The sequence below is a fragment of the Anolis carolinensis genome, chromosome 1 (genome assembly GCF_035594765.1).
Source record: "Anolis carolinensis isolate JA03-04 chromosome 1, rAnoCar3.1.pri, whole genome shotgun sequence".
In the NCBI taxonomy this organism is placed as follows: domain Eukaryota; kingdom Metazoa; phylum Chordata; class Lepidosauria; order Squamata; family Dactyloidae; genus Anolis; species Anolis carolinensis.
The window spans coordinates 29,239,288-29,260,850 of record NC_085841.1 but is presented as its reverse complement, the minus strand read 5'-3'; the positions used below and the strand labels follow the sequence as shown (position 1 = coordinate 29,260,850).

General features: G+C 39.3%; 1 protein-coding gene across 3 annotated transcripts in view; it reads right to left on the bottom strand.

Annotated features, from left to right (window-relative positions):
- Window positions 1-1,811: 1,811 nt before the first annotated feature.
- Window positions 1,812-21,563, bottom strand: part of trerf1 (transcriptional regulating factor 1) — an 88,169-nt gene continuing 68,417 nt past the window's right edge. For all 3 annotated transcript variants that reach the window (XM_062971653.1, XM_008125794.3, XM_008125793.3), the window contains 9 exons: window positions 21,470-21,536; window positions 19,535-19,674; window positions 15,502-15,605; window positions 13,710-13,785; window positions 13,475-13,563; window positions 11,770-11,883; window positions 9,633-9,824; window positions 7,389-7,600; window positions 1,812-6,420 (listed from right to left, as the gene is read on the bottom strand). In XM_062971653.1, coding sequence (XP_062827723.1) covers window positions 6,102-6,420; window positions 7,389-7,600; window positions 9,633-9,824; window positions 11,770-11,883; window positions 13,475-13,563; window positions 13,710-13,785; window positions 15,502-15,605; window positions 19,535-19,674; window positions 21,470-21,536 — 1,313 coding nt within the window. In that variant the 3' untranslated portion in view covers window positions 1,812-6,101. The remainder of the gene's footprint in view (window positions 6,421-7,388; window positions 7,601-9,632; window positions 9,825-11,769; window positions 11,884-13,474; window positions 13,564-13,709; window positions 13,786-15,501; window positions 15,606-19,534; window positions 19,675-21,469; window positions 21,537-21,563) is intronic.

Sequence of the window (21,563 nt, the reverse complement as noted above, 5' to 3'; positions counted from 1 at the left end):
TAGCGGCTGAGGTTTTCCTGTTGTTTTTCGTCAATGCAGCTGTCACCTGGTATGGCGACATCAATAATCCAAACCAAAGATAATGGCTGGTATACAGCATATGTTGTGTATCTTAAAAATTAAAGCTAATAGGGGAAAACTATTTCTAAACGTACAAGTAGGCAGAAGCCAGAGAAAAGTAGGACTCCTCTCTGCCCTGGAGTGTGTGCGGTGAAAGCTTCTTCCTTGGAGGCTTTAAAACTGAGGCTGGATGGCCATCTGTTGGGAGTGCTTTAATTGTCCTTTTCCAGCTTGGCAGGGGGTTGGACTAGATGGCCCATGTGATCTCTTCCAACCCTATTACTCTTGATTTACACAGTGGCGAGATTATCCCACAAGAGAAGGAGGAAGTTCCCTCATGCTCCCAAGCTTCATATTCTACTGTCGAACAGCTCTTACCTAATATTTCAGTGAAATCTCTTTTCCTGCAATTTCAACCCACTGCTCCATGTCCTAGGCTCCTTCTACATTGCCATATAATCCAGATTATCAAAACAGATAATCCACATTATCTGCTTTGAACCAGAGTATCTGAGTCTGCCATATAATCCAGTTCAAAGCAGATGATCTGGATGTTATATGGCAGTGTAGAAGGGGTCCTAGTCTCTAGAGCACCAGAAAGCAAGCTTGCCCTGTTATTAAAGGGCAAGTTATTAAAACATGGCTATCATGTCCTCTTCTCCAAGCTAAACACACTTAGAATAAGATGTTCTTCACAGGGATTTTAAATCTTTGATCACTTTAGTTGCCCTCCTGTGGACACCTTCCAGCTTGTCAATCTCTCTTTTGAACTGTGGGGCCCAGAACTGGACACAGTATTCCAGGTGAGGTCTAATCAAAGCAGACTACAGAGGCACAATGACTTCCCTCAATCTAGACATTAGACTCCTTTTGATGTAGTCCAAAATCCCATTGGCCTTTTAAGATGATGCAACACACTGTTGGCTCATGTTCAGCTTGAGATCTACTAAGACTCCAAGATCTTTCTCTTATGGACTGTTGTCAAGCCAAGCGTCACCCATTTTGTATCTTTGCATTTCATTTTTTTTCTGCCTAAGTGTAGTACTGTACTGTACATTTCTCCCTGTTGAAATGCATTTTGTTAGTTTTGGCCCAGCTCTCAAATCTACAGTCATTTTAGATTCTGATCCTGTCCTTTGGTGTCTTCTGCAAAATTGGTACCCTGTTTCCCCTAAAATAAGACATCCCCAGAAAATAAGACCTAGTAGAGGTTTTGCTGAATTGCTAAATATAAGGCCTCCCCCGAAAGTAAGACCTAGCAAAGTTTTTGTTTGTAAGCATGCCCGCCAAACAGAATGCATGCAAGACTGGTAAATGTACAAACCATAAAGTGTTGTACATGGAAATATTGGTAGTAACAAGAAATTCTTGATAGGATTCACAGTTTGTCTGGTTATGCCGGTTTATGATGACAACTACTGTACAATATATAATAAATGTTCATTTTTTTGTTCAACAATAAATGTGATTTTTTCTTCATGGAAAAATAAGACATCCCCTGAAAATAAGACCTAGAGCATCTTTGGGAGCAAAAATTAATATAAGACACTGTCTTATTTTCGGGAAAACATGGTAAGAGTACCTTCTATCTCTCCTGTCATCCAAGTCATCGATGAAGATCTTAAATAAAGATTATGAATAGCATCATAACTAAGCCTTCTGACACACCACTAGTCACTACTTTTAATTTAGTATAAACTGTCCACTGGTAAGTTAATGAACCCAGTCATTTTTAAAAAAGTCTGTACACATTTTAAATGTATATTAATTTATTTAAAAGATTTTTTTCACCCTGTGAACAAACAAAATAAAAATTAACAAAGTACATCATATAAAAAGTATAAAATACTGTCCTTTTTTGGCAGAATGCTTACACAGATTCCCTTTGATTTTACAAATACAATTATTTGTCCATATAAGAAAAGGCTGACATATTCTATACAAAGTGAGCGCTCTCTCTCTCCCGCTCTCTCTCTCCCTCCCTCCATGTACCAAACGAGATTCTTACCCCCAAAATGCACCCCTCCCAAAAGGGAAACCATCAAAAACTTTACTATGTCATATAATATGAAATTAAAGCATTTTAGTGCAAACCTGAATAAATTACATCCTGAAGTTAAAGCACATGCAGATCAGGTGCAATTAAGCCATAACAGGCAAGTTTTACTTTAAAATAAAAAGAATTACAGTATTTTTCCCTATAACCTTTTTTTACACAAACATTTTAAATTATTTATAGTCTTTCTGTAACAAGAAAACAACAGTAAAATATGTCTGAAAATAAGATTTCTCCATAAAAATATTTTTCTTTTTTTTCTTTTGTTATGTACATTTTAAATCTAACTTGCAATAGAAACCATGCTGTCATACACGTGAAACATAAGCATAGGAGGAACAATATCCCAAAATTTCTACAAAATTAAAAAAGTTGTGATCATATGTATCACTACACTTTTTTAGGAATACAGGATTTACATAGAAAGGTTAAACATGCACCAATATTTTTCCAGGGGTTATTTTGATATTCTCTTTGGTTCCTGTAAGCCACATCCAAATCTCTGTATTGTTTCTGGCAGCATAAAACAATGGTGTCACACATTGGTCCTCCAGTTTGGGACTCCAATTTCCAGAAGCCCTGGACAGCTTGTCCAATTATGAGGAATTCTGGGAGCACAAAATCACCTGGAGGAGCAAAGGCTAGCCACCACTGGCGTAAAATAAAACATACCTTTAGGACTTATTCACTTGTTACTACAATAACCCTGTGGTTCTGAAGCTACTACACCGTGCTTATGCTTCACAGCTTGAAAAGTTTACTTTGGGGGGGGGGGGACTTCCAGAAACCCCTAATTCTGGCATTATATTGTACTTATGTCTCCCAATGTTCTCCTGCAACATTTGATAACCAAAGCACTGTGGCCTTATCTATCAATTGAGTCCCCTCAGGGGAATAGGGCAGCCAATAAATAAAGTATTTTTATTATTATTGACTATAGTGATCACAGTAACAGCAATTCTTCTACCTGTGTAAGAATACTAAATAGGTAGTATCAGCTTCTAGCTGCAAATTTCAATCACCAACCAGTACAGACATATTTTAGAACACAGATATATAGCACATATAGGAAACATGCGCTCCAGTTTTTTGGATGGCACCTCCCATTTGTTCTAGCCAGTAAATTCAATTGTGTGTGTGATCTTCAGTTCAGAAACATCTGGAAAACATCTTCAAATTAAGGAAGGCTTAATGTTTTAAACAGGTGTCTCAATTAACAAGCAATTTCCATGCAGTCTCTTGTGTAGCTTCTCAGGTATTGAAATGTAAATCAAACCAATCAATTTGGAAGGCTCTGTTGCAAGAACTATGTATCATCTGCTCTCCTGGGACAATAGGAAAGGAGGGGCTGTGGGCAAATTCCCAGAAATTACATTATTTCTAGTCTTTCTGCTGTAAAGACCACTGTGCTGAATAGACCCAACTTTTACATTCAGGATAAAGAAGGAATGGAAGACAGCTCACATTATTTGTTTAGTTGCTCTTTCCCCAAAACCCTGGAAAAGCTCCTCTTGTTCACTACTAAAAAAGTTGTTTCTCCATTGTGAAAAAAAACCAAAAAAACCCAACCACCTCATAGTTTATATAAGTTAAATAATAGCAGAATTTGTCTAAGCTGCTACAAAATGCTGATAAAAATCTATGATCATGTAACCTAGTGGACTGCAAACTTGAGTGTAAATATTTTATTTCTTGTGGATTTTAACTTAATATATTTTTAATTGTCATGGCCAAGGACTCCAATAAATTTTGATACATGTATTATTCGATACAAGGCCAATATTAACTTCCCCCTAAATGAGGTAAACAAGGTGCATTATAAACAGTGATATACAATGAAAGAAAATATGAACGATCGTGTTGGAGGTGAAGTGTAATTCTTATTCCCTTTTGGCTTGTAATTATTTTTCCCTTTTGGCTTGACTAATTCTTTTCTAGCACCCAACTACACCTTTTTAGCATACAAGTAAAGACAAAACGCGGAAAAGTCTCAACTTTTGAGGATTCTGAAGACTCTCAGTCTACAACTTTCAATCTGAAGACAGACCATGATTGGCTTTCATCCCCAATTCTCTCTTGGCTAATCTTCCTTTGAAGAACAAGTAAAATTAATGACCAGGGATTAAAGTATTTCCATGCCGGTATGACTTTAAAAGGAAAAATCTTTGCAATGTTTGTTGACTGCTTGGAAAGCTTTCAATATTCCCAAAAGTCGAAACCTGAGTTTTTCACATTCTGAGCGTTAACTTGTAAACTCTTATATAGGCCTGATTCATTGTTTTCCCATGCAGAATCCAATCTGAAATTAATTTGGGGCTAATATTGCCTGGAAAGCCGGTGCCTAAAACTGTTTCCTGTCACAAATTTGTATGAACATCTTGGCTTACTGTGGAGAGGTTCAAAGCGTGCCACTTTTCTCCTTACGACCTTGGGAAGGGATGCTCCATACAGAGAAATGTTTAGCGATCTAATGATCTGAGGGATTAACTTTCATTTTATCATGTCAGTTTTTAATCCTGAGTTCAGAATTTGACAATGTAGATAGAGTTGGGGTGTAAGAGATTTTTTTTCTTAGACTACCGAACTCTGTTTTTTCTTAAAATTTGGCTCTAGGATAATACTCATGACTGGGCATGCGCAGAGTAATGGGACTCATATGATCCTTATAATTTTAACATTTATACACAGTGATCAGGATTGCAAACAACTATGCATGTCTGGCTCAGAAAAAAGAATAAAAGCAGGGTACAGAGATGAGTTATTGGAAAGTTCTTGCAAGATGAAATCCCTAGGAAGGGATTAATAATTTTGTGTACCCACCATTATTTGTTCAGTGCAGCATGGGTAAAGTGCAGTCTGTAAGCCATACATAGGTCCCAATGCTCTGTATAAGGTCCCTAACCACTTGTTCTTTTGCTTATCTTTTAACTAAAAATGACCTCATTCCCGTTAGGTGTGAAGGGAACAACTTCTCTGTGTCTGTCAGGCTATTTGAGGTCCAGCAGAGGCCTTCTGGAAACCAAAAAGTAAACCAGTTTACTTTGCAATTTGTAAAAACCCTAAAACCGGTCATTATCTAAAGTGATAATGACCCTCATGCCTCCTAGAAGATGAGAAGAGCATTTTGAGTGTAAAAACATTCAAATGAAAGAAAACGCAAGTCCAATATGGATATGCCGGGAGCGGAGAGCCCACCAACATCCTGTGTGCACCAGTTCTGTAGGAATTGTTTACCACTGGCATAAAACATGACTCTAAATAGGCTAAACTACAACTGCTTTTTGAATTAGAATAGACTCACTGAACAAACTAAAGGCTAAATCAACATTTATGAAAATCTGATTCTAGTTTGGACTTAGCTTTGGATTTAGGATAAAAGGTTTTTCAGAACCTGGCAAACTTTCTAGGACTGCAACTCCCATAATTATGCTGGTGCGATGGTCCAGAAGTGTCTAGTCCTGAAAATAAACATTTCAATGTTATTGTTTTAAACCTTTGTTTGAATGGGAAGATGTGTGCAGTCTTTCTCTCTGGGTTCAAGCTGTGTTTATTATACTGACAACTATGGATGATTAAACTGGTCCATTTGGAAGCACTCTTTGTCATCACAGACATTAAAACATTTATAATTGTATTGTGTTGGCTCATGGAAGAGGAGGAATAAAACCCTGAGGAACTAAAGAATTTGGGGCTTTTCATAAAACAAAAAGGAAAGAAAAACCCCAACTTCTAACAACATACCTGTTTCTATGATAGGTAGAAGAGAAACCATTAACAGCTCTGCATATTTTGAAAGCAAGTTATTGAAATAAAAAACAGTAACAACAATCAGTTTGTCCCCGCCCCCCACCAATTTGAGAAAACGCTCCATATATTCACATAGCGGAAAAACAAGCAAATACACAGAAATTGAGATCTAGCCCTTCTCTGTGGAGGCAACCAATTTCAAGTGGCACCTGCAATTTTATAGACTGCGATTCTGGCTTTACAGCTCAACATCATCCTGAAGTAATTCTGTGTTGTCTTCTTCCAGTAGGAGGGCAGGGTCTATCACTTCGGCACTGTCAATGACTGCACCCAGTTCCTGAACCACATCACTCCCAAGGTCAACTTGTTCAACCTGTTTTATCAAATCCAGATGATCCAGTGGAATCAAGTCATGTCCCACTGGCCCCGTAGTCCTTGCAATTGTAGCTGCCATTTCCGCTGCCACAGAAGCCTTTTGGGCTTTCTGCCTTTGCTGCTCTTCTTGTTGCCGGTGTGTTTTCATGTGTGCATTGCGACTTTTGATTTTGAAAAACATCCTGGAGCATGGCAAAAGAAAAAGGAAGTGAGAAGGCGACATATTTAAGGAGGAGCAATACTTCTGAACATGAGGCTGTGTCTGTCTATGTGTGTTTTACAATTCATGTCCTAAAATCTGGTGAATGTCAATTGAATGGATAACAAATCATAACTTGGAAAAGTTACTTTTTGGACTACAACCCCCAGAATCCCTTGATGACTATGATGGCTAGAAGGATGCTGGTAGTTGTAGTGACCATGCTATATGGGCCACTGTGGGACTTGGACATACGTAAGTAATTAACAGGATAGCAATGTGACACCAGTTGAATTTGCACATTTCTGGATGTGCAAATTCTGCTTCTTGAAAGCAAATATGTAGCACCATATTATGTTCAGAAATCAATCCCATCAAGTTTACTGGAATTTTAATTTCCATGGCAACTAGCACCATAAAGCAAGTCTGGCTCATGATGGTTAACTATGGTTGGTGTTGTGTGCCTTCAGGTTACTTCTGACACATCGCAACCCTATACTTACTTAGGCTGAGAAGGTATGACTTGTCCAACAAGAGCCAGTGGATTTCCATAGCAAAGTGGAAATTTGAATCCTAGTCTCCAAGAGTCCTTGTCCAACACTCAAGCCATTACATAATGCTGGCATCTCACAATAGCCGGTTGCCATCTTGAAAACAGGTGATAACATTACAATGTTGTCATTGTTCATAAAAGGATGAACAGTGACAATATGACATGCCACAAGTCCCCAATGTGTCCTGAAGCTCACTATTTCTCACATATACCGCACACACTCACCCTTCAAAAAGCCCCTGGAAACCATCAGAAGTTGTCTGCCTTTGATCGTGTCAGAATTACCAACAAGAATGTGGCAACACCTCTCTTATCTCAATGGGGCTCTATTTTCATCTGTGGTTTTTAATGGGGAATAGCAAATACCTCTGTGTTATCATGGATGCATGTTTACTCACTTGCCACATTCTTTGCAAGGGAAAACTGTGGGTGGGTCAGTCTCGCCACTCGTGGTACTGTGAGCTGGGGAGCTCTTGAGAGAGCAGTAGTCGTTGTTCTGGGAGGTGGGCTTCTGCTTTGTGCCAGCACCTCCAGAGCGAGATTTGACTGCAGAGATTGTGCTGCTATGAATGCGAACGTGGCCATTCAGGGCCTGTCTGGAGCTGAACATCTAGGGAGGAAAACAAGACAAAATATCAAGAACAAACCATTAAATTGTTCAGTGTATTGTCAAGGGCTTTCATGGCTGGAATCACAGGGTTGCTGTGAGTCTTTCGGGCTGTATGGCCATGTTCCAGAAGTTTTCTCTCCTTTTCCAATTTCATTGTATCTTGGAACAGTTTCTCCCCATAGAGATGTTCAATGTATTGTCTAAGGTTTTCATAGCCGGAATCACTGGGCTGCTGTGAGTCTTTTGGGCTGTATGGCCATTAGTGTTGTGCCGTAATAAAGTTTATATATTTATTAGTGTTGTGCTTTTGTATGGAATTGCTGTTCGTTTTGTGTAGTTTCATTCGTTTTGTCTCATTTTCGTTTTTGGTCCTGCTAAAGAAAACGGGGTGCCTATACGAACAGAATTTTCGTCTGGCTTACAAACAAAACAAAAAATTTTGGACCATTGGCTGCAATGAGAGGGCTTCTAAAGACTCACTCCACCCACCCTCGGTTTTTGGGCTAGAGGTGTGAAAATCACCACACAGAGGGCATTCGACTCCTTTCAGCCCACCAACTTTTAAAACGTTTGGGTTTTCCCCAGAATACTATTGTTATTAATATTATTATTATTATTATTATTATTATTATTATTATTATTATTATTATTATTATCATTATTATTCTTAACACAGATTGGCACACATCAGCACTCCTCTCCCAAACTCAATTTTGGGTTCCAGAGTAACTATTGTTATTAATATGAATATTAATATTATTAAGACCCATTTGTACACATCAGATATAATGGGGAAGACTCCTCTCTCAGACTCACCTTAGGATCCCAGGATAACTATTGTTATTTATATTAATATTATTATTAACACCCATTGGTACACATCAGCTGTAATGGGAAAGCAGCCATCTGTCAGTACCTGTTTATTGTTACGGGGCCGAAACAAAAGAAAAACGAAAGCAAGCACAATGACTGTGCAGTTTTCATTTTCATGTCGCCTCTCATTTCCTATGAAATTGCCATTATTTGTTGTGTTTAGACGAATGGTCAAAACAAAACAATAGTACAAAGGAAACGAAGGAAAAAATTTCACTCACATCTCTAATGGTCATGTTCATGGCCATACAGCCCAAAAGATTTACAGCAACCCATTAAATTGTTCTCTGAGGCATGTCCAAAGTCTGGAAAAGTCAATTGTTCCCTTGACTCTCAGAATTTACCAACCAGCATGAACACATGCTGTGTGTATAAAGAGCAGCAAGGGAATATCTGACATTGTGAATACACACACTGTCTAGCCTTCTGCTAGATGTCCATTCATATGAATTACCTTCAACACATATGAACACTACACAATGAAGCAGATATAGAGGTTATTTCCTATCTTCAGGAATCTGCTTTGAGCTTAATTTACAAGAAAATCAGAATATAATTGTTTAAACAGAGTAAAAGAATCAAACTTTCACATTTGTCAGAACTGTGGTAGTGCTAGTAAAGAGTTTTTTAAAAAAGCAATTTATATATTTTTTGTTTTAATATATCATGAAATTCCTTAATATTAAGTATTTTATTATTTCCATTATGGTTTTAGTTTATAACCCACTTTTTGTTAAAAAGCTATATATAAAATATTAAAATAAATGTCTTCCAAATTTGTTCTGTTCTTGGAACTTTAGGGTTGGGGGCTCATTGTGCTACATCTGAGATTTCACTATTCATTATATTTTTTCAGGGGCAGAAATGTACTGTTTGGAAAACGAAGGCAAAAATGTTTCTCCCAGGAATTAAAAGACAAATAACAAACATGAAATGCAACTGGCATGCAACAACATTATCAATAAGCAGTTTGATCACACAATATTAAACAGCCATAATTGCATACTCCCACCCTTGTGCTATAATGTCCTCAATCTTTCCAGATTCTGCCTGTAATAACAATTTCTTGATTTCTATACAAAAGAATCTGCACAAGCCCTTCTCCCTTCACACCCACTTGTTTCTGCAATGACTATTAACCATTATCAAATACACCTACAGCTCCACAGTCTGGCATTTCACAGGAAAATGAGGTGACAGGAAGCATGATGCTTTGCAGAGAAGGCAGGTTAATAGGTGCAGAAGCAACAATCGGCGGAGGATCAATCTGGATTTCAAGTTCCTCTTCTTTGACAGATTTTCTATCTTCCTCTGCCTGCTCCTCTTCCTCTAATTCTTCCTCTTCACTTGTCTGAAAGGTAATTTTACAGCAAATTAGTGAAATAAACCCTTGGTTTTTTCACAAACTAGCACATCTGAGTAAAACATACATAGATTGACCTTGTCTTGTTAGATGGTAAACCATGAATAGAGACAAAAATATTTTCCTTCATTTTAATTTCTGTCTTGGTCCAAAACAGGCATGGGCAAACTTGGGCCCTCAGGTGTTTTGGATTCAACTCCCACAATTCCTAAGAGCTTAAGTTTGCCCATGCTTACTCTACTGGCTTCATAAAAATGTTTGTTTTTAACTAAAGTGGCTATTCTTCCTTTTAGTCTTTGTTGAACATACAATAATGTAAATTCCGTTTCTTAGGGAGGGAACGAGTTCTTGCGTTCTTTATAAGATGGTATCTCCCATAACTTATTTTAAGAAATAAAGCAGTGCATTTATGTAATATGGCAAAGGCACTTTTCTGCCTCTTCCCACTGTTCTAAAAATGTTACCTCTATCTTTACTCTTGCCATTGCATTGGTGTTTAGAAAATTAACGTTTTTCTTGCACCCACAAAGTGGCTGGAATCTGCCTTAACCAGACCAGAGTATTTCTCTGTGCATCTTGATGCTGTGTACACAGACTGGTAGGACAGCAGGCCCCTTGTATTTGATGGGGTTTAGTACCAGGACCCCCACCCACAACCAGAGATGCCCAAATCCATGGATACTCAAGTTCTATAATGTACAATGGTGTAGTAAAATGGTGGGTTTTTTGTTTGTTTTTTAAATCATTTTTATTGATTTTGGAATACACTTTTAAAACTTGGACGTGGGGATCGTAGTGGGGAAAGAGGGGGGATTGGGTAGGGGGGGTAAAGGGTGGGGACGGAATGGGTGGAGGGTGAAGACAAAGGGAAAAGGGCGGGACAGGGGAGAGGATCTGTGAGGTCTATCCGGATTCCATCTGGTACAGTATAGTCTTCTGTTTGTGGAGGCTTTGGCAGTGGAGGACCTTCTTATAGCAACACCAGAGGCACTCCAAGTGGCCAGCTACTGGTCCAAGAACTTTTAGTATAATGCCAAGTTGTTGTTGTTATGTTTTTTTTAACTTTGTGTTTTCAAATACATTACAACTTGTACCCTTGGTTTGCTTCTGACACAATAAATAAATAAATAGCTTGACTCTCTCATCAGCTAAAGGCAGGCCCATGCTTCCCATTGAAATACTAATAAGTTTGTTAAAATTGCTCTTCATTTTAAATACTATATTGTTCTTTCGTGTTTTTTGAATGACAAATAAGATATGTGCAGTGTGCATAGGAATTCGTTCATGTCTCCCTCTCCCCTTAAGTCTGAGGGACCGTGAACCGGTTCTCGGCTTAAGACATTTGAGGACCCCTGCTATATAACATGACATACAACTCAAACAAGTGCCGGAAAGAGTCTGAGGATATGTAAATTTTTGGGAGGCTACAACAGGGCGTGCCTACACATCAGTGTGTAATGCTTGGTGTGTGGCAAAATCAAAGTCTGATTTTTCAATTTCCCTCCCAAATATTTTCATGCCATGGTTGCTTGAATTCATGGATGCAGAACCCATGGATACTGTACTTCCCTAGGCAGAGATCAACTTCATAGGACCAAGTACCCAATTCTTCTGACTGGAAATGCTAGGGATTGAATATGGGACCATCTGCTTGCAAAGCATGAGCTTCACACTGACTAATAATACCCCGAGGCTACCTTAATATATCTTAAAGTGGAAAAAAACACCTTATGTATGGAAGTAAGTGAAACACCAGGCCCTTGATGACTGAGGGGGAAAATAATATCTCCATCTGCAATGTTTACAACATGTAACAAAGCTACTTTTTTGAATTTCTTGTTTTGTTACCTACATCAGTCCCCAAAGGTCAAAATTACATTTAACACAAAACACCTGAATTTCATCTTTTAAATGCACTGTTAATATGGCTTACCAGATGGTCGTCTTTTATTTCTGCTAGGCGTGTTCTATGCTTTCTTACTAAATGCAGGATTTTCTTCCAGGTGTAGTAGTATTCCACACATTGTGCAACTGTCTTAGACTTCACCTACAATTAATCAAGCATTCAGATATACTGAAACCTTATTACATGATTATAACACTTAATATGCACAGAGACAAAATGAAAAGCATTAATAGTTCATGGTTTGATTAATATGTTGTGTTTTATCAAAAGACTATACTTGTCTGGAAACAATACATTGAGGGAGGGCATGGGTAAAGCCTGATTGGTGACAACTCTGGTATCATTTCGGCACAAAATAAAAGCATAGCTTTTAAAGCCTTCAGGCACTATTAATTTTATCCAGTTTGCACCTCGTGGCATGAATCTGATGCTTTAAAAATTAGATTTAAAATTGTCCAGTTTCAAGGAATAAACGTTTTATATACAGTAAACCCATGCAGCAGTAAAATCAATACCTGTGGTTTCATTTACCTGCATCTGATAAAATATATCCTCTCTAGGTATTTTCTAGGCTCTCCAGGCCATTCTATAGTAGTTGATAGTAGACTCACACTATACCAAGAGAGGGGTCCTCACTAGGCATTTCCTAGATCCTCTAGCACAACTCTACAGTATTCATCCAGCGGAAATAAGTTCTACGCAAAGTCTGGCGATGTATCACCATGGAAATGGGGTTGCAATGTATTTCAGTCTTTTAAAATTAATGGTTTTGTCCAGAATTCTACATGAGCTTAGATACCACAGTTGCATAGCCTTAATTGTATAGGTAAGTAATAGCTATTGCCCTGAACTCCCCCACTCAAACATGCTTCACCAGCATCAGCTCCACAGAGAGAAGCGGGTTTGTTCTGGGGCACAATGGATGGCATTTCCACTGTCTCCTACCAGCCAGAGAGGCTGCAACAAGCAAATGAAACGGGGCTCCTGCTTCTGATCGTCAATAGTCCCAGTGGCTGGAGAACAGGTGGAGACATCTTACACCTTCACCCAATCAGAAGAAGTTTGGATTTGAAGCTTGCAATCATTTTATTAAAGTCTTTATCAACTGTTCCTCTGAACATATCAGCTCTGTTCTCAGTAAGATGAGGACACCTCCATGCAAACAGCTTGCGAGGGTAGAGAAATACACACACACATACACACACACACACACTTTAATAAACAAGCAAATAGGTTTAAAGGATAGAAGAACCGGGCTTTGGGTTATACCAAGATATTCTTCCTACACACTCATATCTATCCCTGTTGACATTTCATGGAGATCTGGATGGTGGGATGAAGAAGATATCCTGCTTCAGTTCAGGCAATAACTAACTTCTCAGGTAGGCAAGCTGAGAGAAAAATAGCCTAAGTGGCCCATGTCACCCAGTGAACTTCACAGCTGCACAGGAGTGACTTGAACCCAAGTCTCTCCCCTCTGACACGTGCAAGGTCATTCATACTCTGTTTCAGTCTTTCCCTGACAACCATTTTGTCTAAATCAGGAAGATAACTCACACTGCCTATAATAGGCACCGTAAAAGAAAACTAAATACTCCAACACAAATTCAGAAGTGTGAAATTCTCCTTTCAGACCCTAAAATTCCAAACCAGATAAATTGGGGAATAACACGCAATTGGCAATCCCATCATCACAATTTCTAGGTCTGAAGAACAGGTGAGAATGTCTTACCATTTTCTGTACCAAAATAAAATCTTTGCTGTACATGGAGAGCGCTTTGTTGAATAGCTTTTTCTCAGCAGGTGTCCACTGGTCTGAACCTGGAGGAAACATATGGGCAAGAACCACTGATATTTTTACTTTCAACTAACTGACTCCTTCTTTTCAGCACTCAAGCTGACAGCACCCAACAGCTTCTTTTTTTCTGTCTCTCTTTTCCTTTCTTTCCAACTTTTCTGGAACTTACCAGCATAATGATAATTTGCCAAAGGGTGTGACTTTGCTCTTCTCGGTTTCAACAAAAGAAGCATTTCTACAGCAACCTGCATGATGAGGGAAAAAAGCAAAACCAAACCATGTTGAATTGTACAGTCCATTTTAAATTACTATTTGCTATGCAAATGCTCAACACACACCGTGTGTCCATATAGCAAGCCCAACTGAAACAGGAAAATTTACTTCTAACTATATGTACACATGATTGCAGTTACCAGTAATTATTTTTTAAAAAGTAAATTATTAGTAAAAAGTTGACTAAGAAGGATGCGGACAGGTGTCCAGTCTCGCTGTAAATGTAAAATGTGTGGGAAATAGCAACCCCCCAAGCCTCTCACTGTCCGTTTGTTAATGTATATATTTAGTAACCTGTATTCTATGTGTATGATGATTTACCAGTTTGACTGTACCTCTTTGGTGTGGGAGGGGTTATAGACATGTGATTGTACTGAGCATGTTCAGACGCAGGACTACATTTTGTATTCAGTTCACATCAGACCTCAGTGGAGGTGGATGTGTGGCTGCATCACATCTCAATGGAGGTGGATGCATATTGCTGTTTGGACTTCAGTAGAGAAGTATGACTTTTGGATTTTAGTGAGTACAACTATACCTAAAGACTATGGGCTGTTAATTAAGAATGATACTCTGTGTACTCAACACAGAGAGAACCTTATCTTATCTATAACTGAATTTTAATAAGATATGTGCCTGTATGGTGAATTAATACAAGATGTTTGTGAGTAAACAAGGTATGTTATTTTTCAAAAAAGCCTTTGTTTTTTTATCTCTGAGTGCATATTTTAAACTAAAAGGTTTCAAGGGAGTGTGTGTCTTTTGGGCAAACTGCAATTTCAATTTCAAAGAAACAACCATCCTCTGCTAACCAAATATATTTTTGTAGTGACATGTCTTTGTCCTTGGCAGTTCAAAGACATGGTTCTTCAGTTTAACAGCTGAGTTACCTGGGTGCCATTACATGAATGCTTATGAATATCACTTGTTCAAAGGGTTGACTTCTAACAAGGTCATGCTTTTCTTGACTAGTGGTTTTCAAAAAGTGGTCTCCACATGTTCATGGAGATTCACATTTGCCAAACAGATATGACATCGTTTTTCTTTTTCAATGAGGTTATGATTGCTATTTGAGGGCAACTAAAATGATCAAAGGTCTGGAGAACAAGCCCTATGAGAAGCAGCTTAAAGAACTGGGCATGTTTAGCCTGCAGAAGAGAAGGCTGAGAGGAGACATGATGAGGGCCATGTATAACTATGTGAGGGGAAGTCATAGGGAGGAGGGAGCAAGCTTGTTTTCTGCTGCCCTGCAGACTAGGATGCGGAACAATGGCTTCAAACTACAGGAAAGAAGATTCCACCTGAACATCAGGAAGAACTTCCTCACTGTGAGGGCTGTTTGGCAGTGGAACTCTCTCCCCCAGACTGTGGTGGAGGCTCCTTCTTTGGAGGCTTTTAAGCAGAGGCTGGATGGCCATCTGTCGGGGATGCTTTGAATGCGATTTCCTGCTTCTTGGCAGGGGGTTGGACTGGATGGCCCATGAGGCCTCTTCCAACACTACCATTCTATGATTCTATGATTTATTACCAAAGGGATATGTGCCCAGAGAATGGGTGCAGTTATTTCCAATAAAACGAGACTACAGTTTCATAATTAATCATTCAAAAACTTCTTTGTGCCTGATAATTTTCTAAATAACGTATTATTTTCAACATATTGAGAGAATGTAAAGAAAAAAAATTCTTACCATTATATCCCCTTTAGCCTCAAAGAGAGAATGAAGTCCATATTCTAGATTAGTTCCTCCACCAGTTAATACACTTGAACAACACATGTTTAACAGGTTGGTCACTGTAACAAAATAATCCAGAATCATGCTGTCAGATATTGCTATTTAGCCTGTCAGTGACCACAGGCAACTGAATCTCATGAAGCCAATCATACATTCTAATTTTAAAAAGCTTGGATTTTTATTTTGCAAGTACTGAAGCCAAACAAAACAAATTTAAACAGCCTGTCAAAGGAGACCGACAGATGGTTGCATATGTATATACTTATATGTAAATATGTTGAAAATCACACTATTATAGCCAATAATTTAAATTAAATTAAATAAGTGCATGTAAGCAAGAGAAAGGGTGTGTGTATGTTTGTGTGTGATGTAACGAAGCAAGTCTGGAGGAAATGAATCAGGATGAAATACTATGGAAGGTGTTCATCTAGAGAGACATATGGGTCCCTTTCACACTATATAATTATAGCACTATGATTTCACTTCAACTGCCATGACGGCATCCTACAGAATTCTGGGTTTGTTTGTTCTTTCTTTAACAGGAAATAAGAACAATACATAATGAAAAGCAGACAAATGTAGGCGTAGGACACGGATAGAGAAACAGCAGGTTGCTTCTTTTTATTTGTGTCAGCTAAAAATATAACAGAAAATCATTTAGTTCACGCTTGATTCAAGTGCTCTGTCTGCAGAATTGGTTGGGTTGGAGGGGAGAATCTGTCCTTCTATATGTACAGTTGGCACTGCTATGAGTTACTGTTGACAAGATCAATAAAAAGTGACCAGTGTTGTCTTTTTTGCATTCATATTCCAGGCCTTGTTTGACACCTCTCAGGAGATTAACTGATGCAGAATCCATCCCATTAATCTTTGGAAGGTTTTTCAGCAAGTTTTCTCACAGTCTTTCCAGCAAATTTGAGAAGCGTAGATCTGTTGCTTATTATTGCTATCTACCTTTCCTTTACTTCTTTGCTGTTTGGGCCCTGTACCATGTTTGAGTTCTCTGCAGAAAAGTTTTCAGTTTCTATATAGGCAGGCAGAAATTGGAGATTGGCTAGTCTGCAAACCACTTTGCTTCTTGTATTTAAAAATAAATATTTTTTGTAATTTTTGCTCCAATATTATAAGATTACTGAGACTGTGCACCACATTCTCTCTAAGCGCCTCCTCCCATAACCCTGGGTGTAAAGTTTACTGAAGTACTAGAACTCTGTGGCTGAGAATGATAAAACTTTCTTCCTAAACTACAAGACCTAGTATTCGATAGGATAGAACCATAGCAGTTAAAGTGGAATCATATTTTATAACTGTGTAGCTCGTAGGTAGAGTTTACCCTTATGCAATAATAATGGCTATGCGCATTTCATAAAATTGGTGACATACATTCAAGTCCAAATCATGCCCCCAAACAAGCTGATGCAGGTAGATGAATGTATACGTTTCAAACCACTCAGTCTAATAAGAACTCAGCAGTTACTTGAAATAACTGTAAAAATTTTCTTGGCAAACCGGAACTTATACTTAATTACCAGGTTGGCTGTCTTAACCCAGTAATGGGACTCCTCCCTGTTCCCCTCTTCTTTCTGTGAAAACAACAACTTACTAACAAATCAGAATTCTACCTATTCTCTGTTGAAATGAGAGTAAAAATATCAAACACCTAAGATAACTGGAGCATACACTATCAATTACAAATGCTTACAATACAGTAAGAAATGTCATGGATTCATTTTTGGTGGTTATATCACTTTAAGACAGTGGTTCCCAAACTTATTTGGCCTACCACCCCCTTTCCAGAAAAAATATTACTCAGCGCCCCCTGGAAAGGAGGGTGTGGCTTAGAGGGGTGGGCGTGGCTCCTGCTCAATAGGGCGGGGCTGAGCCTCTCCCCTAGTCCAAGATCCAGGGCTAGGAGGGGGAGGTGGGCGGGGCCACAAATGGGTGGCCAGGACTAAGATGGGCGGAGTTATGAGCTCTGAGGCAGGGCTGAGCTTCTATCCGTGTCCTGTGGCGCCTGCCAGGACACAGGGGGCAGGGCTAGAGGAGGGGGCAGGGCCTCTTCCCAAGTGCCTGATGGGGCTGAACCTCTATACCCCACCCCCGTGTTCTAACAAGCGCCTCAGGAGGTATACAGAGGCTCTGCCCTGTCTCGCACTCTTGAGAGAAGGCCCTGCCCCCACCCCTAGCCCCGCCGTTTAGTTTTAAAAGGCCTGTCAGGAGAGGTATAGAGGCTCAGCCCTGTCTTGAGCTCTTGGAAGGAGGCCCCACCCCCTTCCCTAGCTCCACCTTCTGTGTCCCAACAAGCGCCTCTGGAGAGGTAGATTCTTAGCCCTGTCTCGGGCTCTTGGGAAGAAGCCATGCCCACTCCTCTAGCTCCGCCCCCTGTGTTCTAACAGGCGCCTCAGGTGCTCAGCCCTGTCTCCGGTACTTGGGAAGAGGCCCCGCCCCTCCCGTGGTCCCGCCCCCATGTCCTAATAGTTGCTATCACTGCCCCCCTGAATCGCTGCAGTGCCCACCAGGGGTGGTAGTGCCCACTTTGGGAATCACTGCTTTAAGAGCATTTGAATTACTTCTTGTCTTTTTGTAACTTTTTTCCCCTATACAGAAAGCCCCTGGTATCTTCTGGGGTGAAGTTTCAGGATCCCTTGAGGATAACAAAATCTGGGGATGCTCAAGTCCCATTATTCACATGGGACCCCTTATGTAAAATGGCAAAATCACTGTTTGCTTCTGTGATATTTTTGATTTCAGAATTTTTTCAATCCATGCATGATTTTTTTTTTAATGTCAGGAGCGACTTGTGAAACTGCAAGTCACTTCTGGTGTGAGAGAATTGGCTGACTGCAAGGATGTTGCCCAGGGGATGCCCGTATGTTTCTGTGGGAGGCTTCCACACATGGGAAGTTGGAGCTGACAGACAGGAGCTCACCCCGCTCCCCGGATTCGAACCGCTGACCTTTTGGTCAGCGGTCCTGCCGGCACAAGGGTATAACTCATTGTACCATGCATGATGGAGTCCATGAATACACAATACACTGATACAGATAGCCAATTGTATCTTTATGTATAGAAGCAAAACCACTACAAACACTTTGGGGAATCCACTGGACTAAAATGCACATAAAGTATTATTTCAAAATTTAATTTTGTTCCAATTTAGTACTATTTAGAGACCAGAGTTGAGCCCCCTGATGGCGCAGTGGGTTTAACCGTTGAGCTGCTGAACTTGTTGACCCAAAGGTTGGAGGTTCAAATCTGGGGAGCAGGGTGAGTTCCCGCTGTTAGGCCCAGCTTCTGCCAACCCAGCAGTTCAAAACATGCAAATGTAAGTAGATCAATAGATACCGCTCCTGCGGCCACATGACCTTGGAGGTGTCTACGGACAATGCCAGCTCTTTGGTTTAGAAATGGAGATGAGCACCAACCCCCAGAGTCGGACACGACGAGACTTAATGTCACCTTTACCTTAGAGACCAGAGTTAACTTCACAGTCCAACATGACAAGTCAATCATTCTGGGGTTCAATATACCATACTGGAGGGAAGTTATGTTTTAGATTAGGGAATAGCTCTAAATATCGCCCTCTACAAAAGGAAGAACTTTCACATTTCCAAGAGGAATTGGGATGGAGTAGAGATGCTGCAGTGGAAGAAAGCAAAGAGCCAGTGATTTCTTTTCCTTCCACAGCTCTCTGGAGCTCATGTAACATAGTTCTGAAGGCTTTCTCAACTTGGAATAATCAAAGAAAATTCCCAAAGACCCATTGCTCTTGCCAACAAAAGAACTCAACTGGTCAGAACTCCTAATCCCTATCTTTCTGGAATGCAATGGCAACAAAAATTATTGTTAAACAACACTGGTATAATATGAATTTCATCACAACTGAATTCCAGCAAGGTCCCTAAGAAAACCAGAAAATAAAGAGCACAGTTGTAATACAAAAAAGGAAGAACATAGTGATGAGTTAAAAATGGAAACAACATCATACCCTTTTGTTGGAAAGCTTTGTCTTCCAGTTGCAGCCACGGTTTCCAAACTAAGATGGCCTTGTGATTCTCTTTCCTCAACGAGGCTCTGTCTTTAAGCTCTGGGATGTCAGCCTGAAATCTGGATCCAATATTGATGCGCCTGGAATCCGTAAAAGAAACAGAAAGTGTGAAAAGGTGAAAGCCTAATGTGTGGTTTGAAATCTGTACAAGTAAGTGAAGCCTTAAAACATAGAGTTTGAATAGAAGAAACAGTAAGTTATACAGGAAAGGAAGTCCCAATATACAGAGCAGAAGAGAGAAAAACAATGCCTTCACCGATATTTTAAAATGAACTGTTTTTAGGAAAAAAAGGAAGTAGAGCAGTAAAGGTGAAGTCAATCATATAGAGCAAGATAAAAAGAATAAAGGAGGGTTTTATCTGTTACTAACAACACCTCCCTGCATTCCCAATTAATGAGTGGAATTTAATTACAAAATGAAGCAGGAAAGACTTTACATCTCGGGTAATAAGTATTTGAAAATTATATGAAAATATGTATGTATCTTCTAAATTACATTGAAATATTATCCTGGTAAAGAAGGAGGAATCAAAATAGAGAGCATAAGACATACAAGCAAAACCATCTGTAGTTTAAAATTCATTTGTTTTTTAGTAAAGAAAGGAAGCTGAGCACTCAATGTGATGTTATTCCCACAGAGCAAGGAAAGTAGAACTTCGGAAGGTTTTATCTGCTGACAACAACACCTGCCTGCATTATCAATTAATGAGCTAAATTTAATTGCAACGGGAAGCAGGAAAGGCTTCACATCTCAGGCAATAACTGTTTAAAATCCATATGAAAATATGTATGTTGGATAGTGTTGGGTGTCATTCTGGACTCCACAAGTCTCCAGTCCCCAATGAGTAGCTAGACTAGAAAATAGGATTAGAATGAGGGATACCTTTCCCCATGTTCCTATGCATGCCATCCTTGTCCCAGAAGGGCTCATGTTTCTTCTCTTCCTGCTTGACCACTATCTCCTCCCCCTTTGTTGATGTAGCAATGTGATCTCTTGAGGGATGAGGCAACTTCCTCTCTATTGGTATTTTGCTTGACCTAGGCTTTATTGGCCATGTGGTCAGCCTCCATTACTTCTTCTTTCTGCCTTTGTCTCCTCCAGTGAGGACAATTTTGCCATTCTCCAGGAAAGATGTAGCTGCATTGATATTTTTGATATTTTTAAGTTTTAGCTTCCTTAGAATATGAGATTTAGAAAATTAGTTAACTCCAAGAACTTTCCTATCCAGAATGTATTTCTCTTACTTCAATAAATATTTTTGAACCTAAAGTTTGCCTCTGCAATCCTGTGCCATCCTAGAAGCTTATCCCAGCTCACTGCACATAGTTTCTGCTGGTTATGCAGTGTGCTTCTTTTAAGTGGAATCGCCTCAAGAGATGGTTATTTTGAGTCTAACAGCTCAGAGATTCCTAAGAGATAACAACCAAAAATACTTCATGAAAGTTTGAGGCATCTTCGATGATACTCAAAGGAGTCAGAACTATCACCCTATTTTTGCATTTCTCCAAGTTAAAATATAATAACTTTAGAAAACAAAAAGAAATACCAAGTTAGCTATTAAAAGCTTTTGCAAACATGCAGACATTCTCTTTTATTGTAAATGTAAATGGTAATGGACTTATAGGTATGGTTGCTGACTTGACAAGGATCTTTACAAACAGCACCATAGGTTGAACGTGACAGTAGTTACAGGCTTACAAATAAACCATGGTTTATTTCACTGTTTTCTGTTAATTGTGTTAACTCATATATTGTTTTTATTCTCTTATTTGAGTTATGTTAAGGCTTTCCGTAGTAATAAAAATAAAATTTAAAAACTCATCTGGACAACTAGGCTATTAAATGTTACGTGTACATATGAGAATTATGCTTACGGCTCTATGTCAATGGTCTGTTCTCCAGGTCCTGGGATCACTGGGATATTGTCGCCGTCAACACTATCTGGTGGAAAAACAAGAATATGGCTTT